At 38.3% G+C, this 17457-nt stretch overlaps 1 protein-coding gene across 7 annotated transcripts in view; it reads left to right on the top strand.

Moving 5' to 3' along the window:
* Positions 1 to 17457, top strand: part of LOC126475335 (longitudinals lacking protein-like) — a 439557-nt gene that overhangs the window by 175811 nt on the left and 246289 nt on the right. For 2 of the 7 annotated variants that reach the window (XM_050103133.1, XM_050103132.1), the window contains exon 6: positions 7801 to 7964. The exons of 3 other annotated variants lie outside the window; for them this stretch is intronic. In XM_050103133.1, the coding sequence (XP_049959090.1) occupies positions 7801 to 7964 (164 nt within the window). Of the gene's footprint in view, positions 1 to 7800; positions 8526 to 17457 lie in introns of those variants that run through there. 2 more of the 7 variants (XM_050103125.1, XM_050103128.1) reach the window with 2 other exon arrangements.

Raw genomic sequence — 17457 nt, 5'->3', positions numbered from 1 at the left:
GCATTCTGTGTGGGCATGACCACTAACAAACTGTCGGTCCATATGAATGGCCACTGCCAAACTGTGGCCAGGAGACAGCTGGACCAACCAGTTGCTAATAAGCATGCTGCCTAACACAATGTGCTTGACTTTGAGGACTTCCTCACAGCTTGTACCATCTGGAGTCTTCCTGCAAACACTAGCTTTTCGGAACTGCGCAGGTGGGTATTCTCCCTGTGGCATACCCTTTGTTCCCATAACCCCCCTGGCATCAAACTTCATCAATCTCTGTCCTCCGCCTGTCTATTCTCTTCCATGCTACCACTCAATCTCTACAAGGGTAATCCCTAAAGTAAGGTCTCCTATTTTTTTATAAGTACATAGACCTGTTTAGTTCTACAATGGTTTACTACAATTTACAGCTTGAACATTTAGCTATTTTTTGATATAATCAACATTTCTGTCGATGCATTTTTGTAGACGTTGCTGCAGTTTTTGTATGCCCATGTCATACCAGCTCACCGCCAAGCTGTTTAGAAGGTTACAAACCTCTTCTTTCACCTCGTTGTCAGAGCTGAATCACTTTCCGGCCAAATGTTCCTTTAACCTAGGGAACAGGTGATAGTCACTGGGCACCAAGTCAGGACCGTAGGGTGGGTGGGTGATTATGTTCCACTGAAACATTGCAGGAGAGCAGCGGTTTGCTGAGTGATGTGTGGGTGAGCGTTGTCATGGAGAATGTGTACACCCTTGCTCAACTTCACTGGTTCTGAATTGCCCGCCTGAGTTTTTTCAGATTTTCACAGTACCTGTCAGTATTAATTGTGGTCCCAGTGGGCATAAAGTCAACCAACAATACCCCTTTCTGATCCCAAAAAACGGTTGTCATGACTTTATTGGCAGACTGTGTTTGTTTGAATTTCCATGGCTTTGGTGACGAAGGGTGCCGCTAATGGTGTGATTGTTGCTTGGTCTCAGGTGTAAAGTGGTATACCCAGGTTATGTCACCTGTGACAATTGAGTCCAGAAAGTTGTCCTGTTTGGCTGCAAGGCGGTGAAGAAATGCACTGGAAGCATCAACTCGTTGCCGCGCGTGGTCCTCAGTCAGCATGCGTGGCACCCATCTTGCACACACCTTTCGGTAGTTCAATGTTTCTGTTAAAATTCTGTGAGTGGTGGTTCAGGAAAGCCCAGGAACCAACATCCAGAAACCATCCAGGGTAATCTGCCGATCTTCACGCATGCTTTGCTCAACCTTCAACACTGTCTCCTCAGAAATTGATGGTCTCCCGCTCCTTTGTTCGTCATGAATTTCAGTCCGACCAGATGCAAACTCTCTACACCACTTACAAACATTTTTGACGTCCATGCACAACTCACCATACACTTCTGTCAATTGGGGGTGGTTTTCAATTGGCGCAGTGCCCTTTGCATTCAAAAACCGAATAACTGCGCGCAATTTGCACTTGGCGGTAACATCCAACAGGAGCTCCATTCTCAACGGCTGCCAAGTCAAGACTGAGTGCCCCAGCACAGCATGCACATGTTTACACACAGCGCATGAAGCCCTCTTAATAACAGTGTGACCAACTGCCACACAAACAGAGTTCTGTAGTTTAAAAAAATAGGAGACCTCACTTTTGGGATTACCCTCGTACAAAGTCCCTTCTATCCTGCCATTGCAGCTGCATAGTACTTTCCCCTTCTCTATTTCTCTCTCTTCCCCTTCGCCCCCCTCCCCCCACCCTCTTCTTAAGAACAACGTCCTGACACTGCAGCTGTCAGCCCACTATCTTGTCCCCGCCAGATCACTGCATGCTTCTTCCAGCAGCACTAGCATCTTCTCCCACCCCTGCTACCCCTTCCTGCCCTAAACCTTTTCTGTTCCCCCACTGCCCACCCCATCAAAGATCACTGCTTACCTCAGATGTAGTCTTGGTTGGGCCTAGCACCCGGAGACAACAATGGCTATAGGTGTCTGAGCTATTCATGATTGAATATGTGTGTGTTTTGTTTTGTCTGTGTCCGATGAAGACTTAGTCTGATAGCTAATGATATTTAACAGTGGTCTCTCTGCCATTAATGATTTGGATTTAAAGTCATATGTCTCATTGCTGCTATTGTCAGGGTGTTGAATACCATTTGCCTTACTGACTTTATTTGTTTTATACCTAATGATGTCACAAATTCTCTTTGCTTTGCTTGTGATCTTGCAATTTTGAATTTTTTTATGCGTACTGCATTTTTATGATGCAATTCTGAATTTGGCAATACTGCTTGTATCACAACATTAAGTTGTACTTAGAGCTAGTCCTCTGCATTCAGTAAATCTGTCTTCATGGAGCATTTTCTGGGTTTCCATTGGAAACATCACAAATCTGTTGTAACAGAAAACTGGATTCATAGTGTCATAAGAATATTTTTAGGAAAGATAAATTTCTTAATTAGTGTGGATCTTTTGTAAATTTCTTCCTATTATTCATCCTGTAAATTCTCTCTGAGAAGTGTAACTGATTTAGCATATATGATTTGCTGAAACTGTAATTTCCTTTCTTAGCTAAACATGATTGATGACTATGATTATTGTTACCAATTGACCATCGTAATTGGATAAATAATTTATTAAGGGACTTAAATCTGTTTCAGAAAAGATTGTTGTATTTAGAAATAAGTTACCAGTCACTGTTGTGCTGTGTCCTTTTCTGTTGTTCTGAACATTATTGTATAATAATCAATAATATTTGACATCTACTGCTAGATAAAGGCCTCCTTCAGACTTTTCAATACAGTACCCTCTTCAGTTATATGCACCTTTATTTTTTCTACTGCCGACTCACCTCCTGTTAGGCTGTCACTTTGATTTGTTCTCAGCCCTTGGAACCCAGAATAGGACATCCTTGGTGGCCACAGGCCCTGCCCACTTTCATTGCAGTCATAATTACACATGTTCCATTCAAATCTTTATACTTAACCATCTGTCTGTTTTCCTTCCTCTTTTAATAATTCCCATTGTGCACCTGTCTATTGCTCACTGAGCAACTTGCAATTTGTGTAGGGGTTTCACACTGAAAGTCCATGTCTCACAGTCAGCTGTAGCAGCATGACTTTAATTCTGCTTTGCTACTAACATAGAAAGTACTTTCCTTAGTGAGTTCTGCAGAAGATGGCCTGTCTTAGAGCAACGTGCAACGTCCCTCAGCTAAGAAAAGCTGTAAAAAATTAGCTGCACTACGTGTGTCAACAGGGTGCACGCATATATTTAGGTTTATTATACTGTTGAAGTGAGTTAATTTTATCATGTCTGGCTGGAACTAATGAATGAAGAAAAGTCTTTGCAGAAAACACGTGTTCCATATTGTCACTTTCTTCACACACATTAAACCAAGTCCATCTTAGTATACAATTTCAGAAAGGAAAGAACGAAATTAAGCACAGTTCAACTTTTCACATTTACAGATTTATATCACTCTATCTCTCTCTAGTAGCTTGTTTAAGGTTTTAGCTCAGACCTGACACTGAAAGAACCACAAGAAAATATGTTTAATAGTTCTGAATACTCATTCAAATATTATGCAAATTATCACTTTTGGATTCTGAAAGTTCACATTTGTTACTGTTCAGCACACCACATGGAATTTATACCCTCAAACGAAAATAGTGCTGATCTGCTCACACTGTTAAGTACAGAAACTACTTCTGGATTACATTATCATAAAAAAGCTACTTTGAAGTAAGAGTACAACTACACTTAGGTTATTCAGCTGTTGGTTTCACCTGACATTACAGAGCATGTGTATAACTTACACAGAACACTGATGACAATATGAGAAGAATGGATGGCTGCTCGACACATAGAGGAGGCACTGAGTGACAGACAGGCATATTGAAAAAAATGCTGTTAAATACTATTAGTTATCAAACTAAGTTCTTCATCAACTCTGTACTGCCACACTGAGGCAAGCTGCAACTGTGATCATCTTGCTGTCAGTCCAAAGTGCTCCACACATTGCTGCCCTGTCTGTGCGGGTATTTGTCTTGCTCTGTGGAACATTAAATTGCCACCTCAATGGACTACAAGCTGCTGCTGTAAAATTCTGACAGGTGCCGGCAGACATTTCTCCTCCTTATGTAGAGCATAACACAATCTCCTCAACAACAAACAAATTTTAAGTTTGAATGCTGAATGAGAAACCTGGTGCATAATTTGAACTTGCTTACAGAATGTAGATGCCATTACTTCTACTTTTGCATAACCAAGTATATCAATCCATTGCATGCCTCCTTCAGAGAGATGCCATTTTAATGGCCTGCAGTGTACATTACAATCAACACCTACAAATAGAAAACTGCCATGCATGATTCCCCGAAAGGTTGTCTTGCATTAGTCTTGAAACTGCTCAAACAACAGTAGAATTCTCTTCCATCTCGTCAGTTTTTTTCCTGGTTGTGATAACATTCGTGCTGCAGTGTTGTTATTTGCTAGATTCCATTACATAGCCGGCCAGAGTGGCCAAGCGGTTCTAGGCGCTACAGTTTGGAACCGCACGACTGCTACAGTCACAGATTTGAATCCTGCCTCAGGCATGGATGTGTGTGATGTCCTTAGGTTAGTTAGGTTTAAGTAGTTCTAAGTTCTAGGGGACTGATGACCAAAGACGTTAAGTCCCATAGTGCTCAGAGCCATTTGAACCATTCCATTACATATTTTCATGAACACTGCACTGTTACACACAGAAACACACCCACGCGCACACACAAAACCATAACATACGAGGTCTATTCAAAAACTTCTGGAAAATTTGTAATTTTGGGCCAATGATGCATTAGAGCAAAATGAATTTGGCACCCCTGCACATGCCTGTGTTTAAGGTGTAACTGCCTGAAGTTTCATTGTTGTATGTCTGTTAGTTATTGTTCAGTGCTGTATTGAGGTGTCAGTGTTATAGGAGCAAAGTGTCTGCATTAAATTTTGCATGAAACTCAAGACAACCTTTACAGAGACACAGCAAATGATACAGGAAGCCTATAGCGATGAGTTCTTAAACCATACTTGATGTTACAAATGGTTCACACAGTTTAAAAATGGCCAGGCAGAAGTTAAAGATTACCCTCGTCCAGGATGCCCTTCAACGTCTGCCAATGATGCTCTTGTCAGGAATGTCAATGAAATTATGCATGCCAATCGAAGACTGACTGACTGAGAGATTTCAAAAGAATGTAACATTTCAGTTGGGTCATGTTAAGACATCCTGACACTGCATCTTGGAATGCATTATGTCACTGCCAAGTTCATTCCACGGCTTCTGAGCCAAGGCCAGAAAGACCTTCATCCCGCATTCTGTGAAAAGCTCTTGGATCGCGCAAATGAGAACAAGATGTCCCTGAAGAGAATCATAACTGGTGATGAGATGTGGGTCTATGTTATGACGTTAAGACCAAGGTTGAATCTTCATAATGGATCATGTCAGGTCAAATACCATGCTGATAGTTTTCTTTGACTTTGAAGGATTAGTGCCTCATGAATTCATGCCACAGGGACAAACTGCTAATCGATGGTACTATCGGGATGTGTTGCAATGCCTGCAAGAAAATCTGAGAAGGAAATGGCCTGAAATGTGGCAAGACAGTTCATGTCTCTCGCATCACGATAACACATTTGTACATTCATCCCTGTTGGTGTGCGACTATTGCACAAAAAACAAAATCACTATGTTACCTCATCCTCTATACTCTCCTGTCCCTTGCAATTGTTTTCTTTTTTTTTTCCCCCAAAGTTGAAAACTCCATTGAAAGGGTGAAGATCTGCAATGATAGACGAGATAAAAGAAAATTCTTGAATGGTGCTTCATGTGATCCAGCAAGAGCCATACCAAGACTGCTTCTGGAAGTGAAAACAGCATTGGGAGTGGTGTATCACTTGTGGAGGAGAGTATTTTGAAGGAGACTATAAGTAAAAGGTAAGCACAGATAAATTTTGTGGACAAAGTTCTGTAATTTTTTGAACAGACCTCGTATTACACGTTTGAGGTGAGCTAATGTTTCATCTGAGTTAATCAAATACCTGTGTCAAGCCTGCCAGGTATGTGATTAGCACACTCATGTATGATTTTAAAGTTGAATGCTGCACAATACCATCAAATAAACTAAACATGTACGTTTTGGAAGATTAGCAGCGTGCTTAGTAACAGATTAAATGTGTTATTCTGATCTTGCTAAATGCCAGATGATTACTGACACACAAATTGTTTGAAATATAGAAACAATTTTAGAGATGCTTTTGGGCTATGTTGTCATGAGTACATGAAAGCTTATTATTCTCTTGCAAGTTGCTAAGTGCTCTTTGTCATGATACCTGTCTACATCTTCTCTGTTACTTTTTCTGAAGGTATTATCAGATGAAGTTTAATGACCCAATTCAGCTGACCTACTTCTTGGTCTGGAAATCTTTATAAGTCTTGTCTATAATGAGATCATAGTATTTTAGTGCCTTGGAATAAAGTACAGCAGGAAACTAACATGTAGATTAAAATATCATTGTGCTGAGAGTAAGCAGCAACATATGAATCAGTTTCTTTTGGTATTTGGATATCTTTTCACCATTTTCAGTGTTCTGTAAACATAGTCTTACAAGTGGAATAATGGTATGACAAAGCAGTGATTGGATTTTAAAGGTGAAGAACATGAAAGTGAACTCTGTGTGCATACAGAAGTAATAACCATTATTGTTACTGGATATGTGTATCCCTTTAAATATTCTAAAAACAAAGATGATGTGACTTACCAAATGAAAGTGCTGGCAGGTCGACAGACACACAAACAAACACAAACATACACACAAAATTCAAGCTTTCGCAACAAACTGTTGCCTCATCAGGAAAGAGGGAAGGAGAGGGGAAGACGAAAGGAAGTGGTTTTAAAGGAGAGGGTAAGGAGTCATTCCAATCCCGGGAGCGGAAAGACTTACCTTAGGGGGAAAAAAGGACAGGTATACACTCGCACACACGCACATATCCATCCACACATACAGACACAAGCAGACTTGTGTCTGTATGTGTGGATGGATATGTGCGTGTGTGCGAGTGTATACCTGTCCTTTTTTCCCCCTAAGGTAAGTCTTTCCGCTCCCGGGATTGGAATGACTCCTTACCCTCTCCTTTAAAACCACTTCCTTTCGTCTTCCCCTCTCCTTCCCTCTTTCCTGATGAGGCAACAGTTTGTTGCGAAAGCTTGAATTTTGTGTGTATGTTTGTGTTTGTTTGTGTGTCTGTCGACCTGCCAGCACTTTCATTTGGTAAGTCACATCATCTTTGTTTTTAGATATATATTTCCTACGTGGAATGTTTCCCTCTATTATAACCTTTAAATATTCTGAATCACAAACTTCACAGTCATTTCATTATGACATTGAAATTCCATGTGATACGGTACAGCTTTTCCCAACATTAAGGTTGGTTTCAAAACCACATTGTTTTACTAAGCATGGTTCTATTGGAAGTGGTATCCCACTTGCCTTATTACAACCTTTGAAAATAATTAACCATCCAATTACAGTAGGACCTACTGTTTAATGCTGTCTCTCAACCATTGTACAGCTTGGCATTTTCACATTAATAATAGTGACATAAAAATATCCTATTACAAACTGAGAACTGAAACTCGAACTTTAGGATTTTCTCTTGGCTACTGAAGATTTCTAGTAGCCTAGTATTAAAAAATAAGTTGATGTAAAAGTTTGTTCAGTATTTACATGTTACCCACATACACTCAAACACATAATCACAGCAGGAGATGTTTATTTACTATAATGGTTTCTTTTTTCAGGTTACAATATATTTCAAAATACTTTAGAAGAAAGTGGGAAAACACCTGTACCTCCATCTCCAGTACTTGTACTTTGCAAAGGAGAACCATACTTCAGTGCTGAACATTTCATTAATGGTGAAAATAAGATGTACAGCTCTATCCATGACGAACGTGAATTGTTGGTAAGAAATGTGTGCAGCACTCAGTACTTGGACTGGAATACTGATCTTGGGAGTGACAGCCAACAGGTGCACTCTTTCCATTTAGTTGAAACTTCTCTTCACAGTGAACCTGATAGCAACTTTCATAATGTCTCCAAACAACTGTATAATTATACTGCTTGTAAGAGTGGTGATCAAATTACTAGTAAAAAAGTATCACTTCTAAGAAAAAGTACCACCTCTAAAAATTCATCTAGAAGATCTTCAAAGCAACACTCACAAGGAAGACAAAATGTACAAGGTAACAGCCACTGTCAGAAGAAAAAAAAAAGAGTATGTAACACACAGCCTAATGATACATCTCACACGCAACATAAAAAGAAATCAGCTACAGTTTTTCACAAATTTGATTATGTGCATAGTACGTGTACTTCATTAAATGCTAAAGTTCCTTGTATACAATGCCAGCAATATTTCTGTAACAATAACCAACTTATGAAACACTTATTATCATGTAAACAGTCAACACAGCAAGGAAAAAAACACAAAAAATTATAGAATTGTAATTAGATATTCCACTCCCAGTACATTTAAGTAAAATTGGCTTTTGTGATGTGTGCTGTACAAATATGCATGACTTCCTCAAATTGGCATTTTACTAATTTAGTTCAGCTGGTGAAGCACTATATAAAAGTATAATTATATGTTTATGCACCATTACTATTAACAGTTTAGTAATCTATACCACTTGACTCCACATTAAATTTGCAGACATGCATTTTTGTTGTCATTGCTTACAATTTTATTTCTCCATTTACATAATAAGTGCTTGATTATTTCACCACATCATCACTGATAAATCTAATCTCACTATTAACTGTACTGATAGCTTTTTTTCCCTTCCCATGTATTTAATTTTTGGTTATTAAAAATTCATGTGCTTTCTTCTTCTCTCCTTTTTTTTTTTTAAAAAAAAAAGGGTGAAAAAATTGTAAAATAAGTTCCAAGATTCTGCAATGTAGCAGAAAGAAATTTTAAGTATTACTTCATCATTAGTCAATTGTTTAATACAATTTATTATTTGTGGATATGACAATAGTACAAAGAATCACCACTATATATTTAATTTTGAAAGAGCATTGAACTGTAATCATACTTGAATACAAATACGAATAACAGTTGTAATAAAATTTTATAGCAGGTTGTGCACCAAACAATATTCTGTACAACATAACTGTTAATGTATATATCAGATAGAATCATGAAACTTTGATTTGTTTTCTAGTGGTCAGTGTAGTAGGAACTGTAATCAGAAGGAAATAAAAATGCGTAGAATTATTTCTGCTTTGTGATTTTACCCTATATGCATTTTCAGGAAATAAGTGAGTAGCAATTAAATTTACAACATGATTGTAAATAGCCTTTTCTGAACATGATACATGGCAATATACTCAAATGATATGTTCTTGAGAATTTTCTTCATCAGTGAAAAAGTGCATGTAAAGTAAGCTAACATAATAGTTTATGAACACTGTGATAAAATTGCCCAGTGATAAATATAATTATGTATGGTAATCAACTAAATGTAAGTAATATATAAATGTTATAACGATCAGGAAATTTAAATACAGCTACAGGATAAATTGCATGTACTGGAAAAAAAGTCACTGGTTAAATCATTTAAAAAAATTTTCAGCTTAAAGCTTACGAAATTCACTGTGTATTAGTCCTGACACAAATGACCTGTAACATGACACTTCATTTCCTTAATGACTATATTTTCAGATTTTGGTATTCATTACAAAGCTGCACATTTTCATTGCCCTCTTTTCTGTGAAACTGAGCCCACCTATAACATGTTCTGGCATAAGATCTGTAGCAAGTAGAGCACATTTTCCCAATCTGCAATGGAAGAAGTTTAGTTTTCTCTTAACAAACTCTGGCTCAAGCAAACAAAAGATAACAACAATAATAACAATAAGTTGAGCAAGTACTGCCATAGTAATCCAGCACAACAGTCTGTGATAAGAGGGGCTTTGTATCGTATTCAGTTTCACAGTGGAATTTCTGAAGAAACACAATAGTTGAAAAATAGTGTATGACTAAAGATATAAAAAATGCTAAGTTAAACACTTTTGACTGTAAAAGAGCAATGTAAGAAACATTCAAAAGTCTGCTGCAATAGAATATTATTCAAAGATCTCTCACAAACCCCCAAAAAATTATATTTCCTTTGTGGGGGACAGCAGTCATATAGAATTTTTTGAAAAAAATTTCCACCATTTGACTGTTAATTGTTCATTTGTTGTGTACAATGGATGTGTACAATAATTGTTCATTTATTGTACACAATAAATGAACAACAAACATTCAGATAGTGGAAATTTCTTTCAAAAAAAATTAGGTCACAAGTAAAGGCTGATAGTGGCATTAAACCCAAATTAAAAATACTTTGTGATTGATGTTTCAGAGTGTCGAGTGGTAGGGGCCAGCAGCCAATCATAGTTCTTCCCTGAGTGCCATGTGCTCCCTCTGTTGCCTGTTTTGTAGATACACGCAGCGCCTCATGAAGTATGGCTGGCTGCACTGCCACACCCCTCCACCCCTCCTCTCCCCTGCGACTACAATCTATCAATCACAAAGTAATTTCAATTGGTGTATAAAGTTAGTGTGCAGATACACACGAAAAGCACACAAACTGAAACCAAGGATATCAAACCAAAAACAGAAATACTGAAATCTCCTTTCATATGTTCCTTTTGCAAAGCACAATCCAGGTGCACTGCCCCTGTTTAAGCCTCACACTACTGCAAAGATAAGTGATATAGGTAGTAGTATCAGTGATGTTAAGAAACATATGAAACTGCTAAAAATAAACAAGTCTCTTAGCCACAAAGGAACCACTACTGAATTGTATAAAGAAATTGTGTCTGAGGTTGCCCTTCTTTTAACCATAATATACCCTCTCTCCATTGAACCAGTAATTGTAAGAAAGCACAGATCACACTCATCTACAATAAGGGTAGCAGAAGTATTCCACCGAACTTATGTTCAATATTGTTGGCATCCACTTGTCGTAGAAACTTAGAACATATTATGACCTCAAATGTAATGAGGTATATCTTACAGAAAGACTTCCTCTGGTGCAACCATCATATAGTTTGAAAACATTGGCTGTGTGAAGCTCAACTGGCACTTTTCTTGCATGACATCCTGAAAACCATGGGTCAAGGCAGTCGGACACATCTGCAAGCCACCATACTGTGTGTGGTGGAAGCTATCCTGTACCACTATTTGCAATCTTTTTTTCTGTTCCAATCACAGATATAGAGATGGAAAAGTAACTGTCCATATGCCTCCATATGAGCCCATATTCCTTGTATCTCTTCTTTGTGGTCTTTACACAAAATGTTTGTTGGCAGGCTGCAGTAGAATTGTTCTGCAGTCAGCTTCAGATGCCAGTTCTCTAAATTTTTTCACTAGTGCTCCTCAGAAAAAACCCACGGCCCTCCAAGGATTCATAGTTGAGTTCCTGAAGGATCTCCGTAACACTTGCACGGTCTTCGAACCTGCCGGTAACAAATCTAGGAGCCCACCTCCAAATTTCTTTGATGTCTTCCTTTAATATGACCTAGTATGGTTCCCAAACCCACAAAGCAGACCTAATGAACAGGCCGCATTAACGACCTATATGCAATCTCTTTTACAGATGAACCACACTTTCCTAAAATTCTCCCAATACAATGATGTTGAGCATTTGCCTTCTGTACCACAATCCTAACATGCTCATACCATTTCATATCGCTTTTCAGTGTTACACTCAGATATTTAAATGATGAGACTGTTTCAAACAGGACACAACTAATGCTGTACCCAAATATTACAGGTTTGTTTTCCCTACTCATCTGCATTAACTTACGTTTCTCTACATTTAGAGCCACCTGCCATTCACCACACCACTTTGAATTTAGTCTAAGTCAACTTGTATCATCCTGTGATCACTCATCTTTTACAATTTTCAATACTTCACAGCATCATCAGCAAACAAACTCAGATTGCTGCCCACCCTCTCTGCCAGATCATTTATGTATATAGACAATAATAACAATTCTATCACACTTCCCTGAGGCATTGCTGACGATACTCTTGTCTCTGATGAACAACCATGCCAAGGGCTACATACTGGGTTCCATTTGCTTAATAAGTCTTTGAACCACTCACATATCTGAGAACCTGTTCCGTATGCTAGTTAGTACCTGTGTTAACAGTCTGCAGTGGGGTAACCATGTCAAGTGATTGCTCCTCATGCATAGTTTGCAGTATATCATGTGAGAAAAGGGCAAACTGAGTTTCACACGAGTAATGCCTTCTAAAACCATACTGGTTCATGGACATAAACTTTTCAGTCTCTGGGAAATTTATTCTATCCAAATTCAGAACATGTTGTAGAATCCTACAGAAAATCAATGTTGAGGCTATTGGTCTGAAATTTTGTAGGTCTATCATTTTACCATTCTTATTTACAGGAGTCAGTTGCATTTTTTTTTCACTCGCTTGGGACATTGTGCGAGAGATTTGTGGTAATTGCAAGCTAAGTAAGGGAGCAATGCCTTAGAGCACTCTTTGTAAAACCAAACTGGGATTTCTTCTGGACCTAGTGACTTATTTGTTTCCAGTTCTTTCAGTTGTTTCTCTACACCGGGGATGCTTATTACTGTGTTGTCCATACGGGACTCTGCATGATAGTCAAATGATGGTATGTTTGTATGATTCTCCTGGGTGAACGATTTCTTAAACACAGACTTTCAAACTTTGGCTTTCATTTTGGTACCTCCATCTGCCACACCAGACTGGTCAATGAGTGATTTTTATTTATTTATTTATTTATATACTTGTTCCATAGATCTGTACATGTGAGCAAGTCACTCAGATGTGGAACGTGTCAATATACATAATGATATGAATATAATAGAAGGAAACATTCCACGTGGGGAAAAAAAATATATCTAAAATCAAAGATGATGTGACTTACCAAACGAAAGCGCTGGCACGTCGATAGACACACAAACAAACACAAACATACACACAAAATTCAAGCTTTCGCAACAAACTGTTGCCTCATCAAGAAAGAGGGAAAGAGAGGGAAAGACGAAAGGATGTGGGTTTTAAGGGAGAGGGTAAGGAGTCATTCCAATCCCGGGAGCGGAAAGACTTACCTTAGGGGGAAAAAAGGACGTGTATACACTCGCACGCACACACATATCCATCCACACATATACAGACACAAGCAGACATATTTATACATCAATATACATAATAAAATACATAGAATAAAGACATTGTTATAGTATTAATAACAGTGCACAAAAGTCATACTTATTAGCTTAAAAACTAGTCAACATAAATGTGAAGATAGCTGTTTCATATTCAGGGCATTTTGCATTTATTTTAACCTTGAACAGTAATCAAAACTTCCCACTTTGGGTTTAAAAGTGACCCAAAAATGGAAATGAGAAAAACAGGAATTTTTACATTAGGGCATTAATACATTAGTTTAACAGTAAACAGTGTCAAAAAGTTTAAAAACATCTTTCCAATCTGGGTTTTACTTATTTCTCTGAAAGAATTCCTCTAGTGAATAAAGTGAGGTCTCAAGTAAATAATTTTTCAAGCTACGTTTAAATACTGATGTACTACTCCTTATACTTTTGATGCTGTTGGGTAGGGAATTGAAAATTTTCATTCCAGCGTACTTTACCCCTTTCTGAATAAGTGTCAAGTTCTTTATCTAACAGTGGAAATCCTCTTTTCTTCTGGTGTTATGTTCATGATGTAGGCAATTCGTTTCATACAGAGTGGGGTTATTTATTATGAAGCACATCAGTGAATATATGTACTGAGATGTTGCTGTCAGTATTTCAAGTCGTTTAAAAAGATTTCGACATGAGGTTCGTGGGGGTACACCACAAATGATTCTTATTGCTCTTTTTTGTGCTGTGAGGATTTTCTTTGCGGCAGGTGTATTGCCCCAGAAGATGATGCCATAACGCATGACTGAATGAAAATAGCCAAAGTAAGCTGACTTTGAGATGGTAATGTCATTGAAGCGTGACAAAATTCGTAAAGCAAATGTTGCCGACGTCAGCCGTTTTAGTGTTTGTAGAACGTGATGTTCCCAGTTCAGCCTACTGTCCACGTATACGCCTAGGAATTTTGATAAGTACACTTGCTTTATCATCTGATCATTCTGTGTGATAACTATTTCTTTTGGGTTTTTGTGGGTTGTCTGGAACTGGATAAAATTGGTTTTTTTCAGGTTTATTGAAAGGGAGTTAATACTAAACCAACCCAGAACTTCTTTAAGGATATCATTGACCTCGGATTCTAAGTCAGTAGTTGACACATTATCCACCACAATGCTCGTATAATCAGCGAACATTGTAAATTTACACTGCTTATTGATGGATAAAGGCAGGTCATTAACATATATGAGGAACAGCAAGGGCCCAAGCACTGATCCCTGTGGCACTCCATGCTGCACAATTCCCCACTCAGAGTCCACTATACATTGTGATACACTATCTGAAACATCTAGAATAATCTTCTGCTTCCTATTTTCAAGGTACGATTTTAACCAGTTCCCTACAGGTCCTGTAATTCCATAATGACAGGCCTTCTTGAAGAGTATCTGGTGATCTGCACAGTCGAACGCCTTTGATAGGTCGCATAAGACACCAATTGGCAGCCTCTTGCTGTTTATAGACTCTAGAACATCATTTGTGAATCAGAAAATTGCGTTATCTATTGAAACTCCCTTTTGAAAACCAAACTGCTGACTGTTAATGATGTTCAGGTCACCAAGGTGTGCCACAATCCTGTTGTACAGAGCTTTTTCTAGGACTTTTGAAAATGTTGTTAATAGAGAGATAGGGCGATAGTTTGACACATTTGTAGCATCCCCTGCTTTGTACAGGGGCCTGACAACAGAGTATTTCATTCTGTCTGGAAACACTCCTTGTTGCATGGATGTGTCGCAGATGTGAGACAAAACTTCAGCCACTTCACTACAGCAAGCCTTCAACAGCTTGCTTGAAATATCGTCGATGCCAGCAGAATGTTTATTTTTCAAAGACTGTATGATTTTTTTTATTTCATTGGCAGTAATGGGAAGCACACTTATTTGACTGAAAGGTTCTGGAAAATTATTTTTCATTATACAGGCAGCTTTATCTACAGAACCACGGCAACCTATCTGTGTTGGGACAGTTAAAAAGTGTTGGTTAAAGATTTCAGCAATTTCCTCACTATTAGTTATCTCTGAGTTGTCAACAGTTAAAACAATATTTTTGTCTTTGGTGTAGTTTACAGTCCCTGTTTCTCTCTTTATCACATTCCAGATTGTTTTAATTTTATTTTCAGAATTAGTAATTTCAGATGCTATAAACATACTTTTAGAGTTTTTAATTACTTTGGCAAGAATTTTACAGTAGAGTTTATAATGTTTTAGCTGAGCAGGGTTGTTAGAAGTCTTTGATGCTATGTAGAGTTGTCTTTTTCTCTGACAGGAAGCTATGATGGCCTTAGTGAGCCATGGTTTTTTTTTGCAGACCTAGCAGGTTGGACTCTGTATGACTTTTTTGGAAATACACTTTCAAAGGTACCTGCTATCTCATTTGTGAATAAATTGTATTTTGAATTAGCAGTTTCTGCTAGATAAACAGGTGTCCAGTCAGTATGCTGAAGACATGATCTGAACGTTTGAATAGCTTCCTCACTTTATTTTCCTTGCTGTTTTCCATCTAAGTGAGGTGTCACTCAGAGGAATTCCCAAGCTGTTGAAAGTAACTCGTTGTCCGTCATGGTCAGACAGACCATTTATAACCATTTCAATATTAATATGGTTGACTTTACTCTGATCAACAAAAACGTTATCAATGAGAGTACTGGAAGAGGTTGTGGTTCTGGTGGGCGAGCTAACCACGGGAACAAGGTTGTACGTGCCCATGAGATTTTCAAACTCCACCTTGCAGGGAGAATTAACCAAGAAATCTATGTTAAAATCCCCAACAACTACCATGCCCCTATTTTTTCTACTTAAGTACAACAAAAGAGTATCTAATTGTTTAACAGATAGACGACATAAAGGGAAGAGGAAATTATGCAGACCTGAAGAGGATGACAGAAGACCGGACAGCCTGGAGAACTACCATGTGAAAACCTGCCTTTAGGCAGAACACTGATGATGATGATCAGTTCAGTGATTGTTTGTTCTCTACTGTCACCCTAGCTTTCTCAAACCTAACACTTTCAATATCTGCCTCCGTAGCAGAGTGGTCAATATGACAGGCCCACATGCAGGGAACCTGGGTTTGACTCCCAGTACTGCCAAGGATTTTTCCATGGTGAGAGGACTGGACTGGGGTACCCTTAGCCTCATCATGTCAGTTGAGGAGCTACCTGATTGAGAGGTAGTGACTCCAAGGTTGGAAAGTTGACAACAGCCTGGAGCGTGGTACCCTGATCTCATGACCCTCCATACTGCATCTAATGATGAATGACTGAGGATGACATGGTAGTAGGTAGACTATCAAGTGGTCTTCATGGCATGATTATGAGGTTTACTTTTCCTTTACTTTTCTAATACTCTCAGTTTCAATACTCACATTCAGTTCTGCTTTATTTGCATCTAGCTTAACACCTTCGGCATACAACTTCATTTGTACTTTGCATTATACTGTACCAATTGTCCCAAAATAGCACTCATCTCAGATATGATTTTAAACATTTCCTCCATTTTCCTGGTTCTCAGTGGCATACACTTCAGTGATGATAAATTAGCAGCTACGTTCTTCCAGGTACTACCTGAGTAAGCTCAGTTAAGAAGCGGAAGAAAAAGACATTGGGGGAAAAATGAGAAAAAGGATAGGAAGGGGAACGAAGATGTGAAACTAAAAGCAATAAGGAAATTATTTAAATGAGTCATAATATAAGGTGCAACAATAAAGTAATGAGACTGATGTGAAAAAAAAAAAAAAAAAATGTTGCTTACCATTTTAGTCAAGTTTAGTTTGTCTCCTTCAGAGTAGTTCCCTTCTGATTGCACACACTTTTTCCAGTGCTTCTGCCATTGATGGTAACATTTCTGGAACTCATCTTCTGTAATATTTTCCAAGACCCTCATCATAGCTTTTTGGATATCTTGTGTTGTTTGAAAATGGTGTCCCTCGTCCGCTGTTTTGACTCTTGGAAATAGAAAAAAGTCGCAAGGAGTGATATCTGGTGAATAAGGTGGCTGTGGTAGTACTGAAATTTGTTTTGAGGTTAAAAATTGCTATACTAACAAAGCAGTATGGGATGGCTCATTATCGTGATGCTGAATCCAGTTATCAGCAATGTTGGCACGGACACGAAGAACTATTTTGCGAAGTCTTTCTAAAATTTCTTTGTAATAATATTGGTTAACTGTTTGTCCAGGAGCACCCACTCTTTATGAACAATTCCCTTGGAATCAAAG

Source organism: Schistocerca serialis, chromosome 4 (genome assembly GCF_023864345.2).
Source record: "Schistocerca serialis cubense isolate TAMUIC-IGC-003099 chromosome 4, iqSchSeri2.2, whole genome shotgun sequence".
Lineage (NCBI taxonomy): Eukaryota > Metazoa > Arthropoda > Insecta > Orthoptera > Acrididae > Schistocerca > Schistocerca serialis.
Note: the sequence above shows the minus strand (reverse complement) of the source record. Positions and strands in the feature narration are given on the sequence as shown.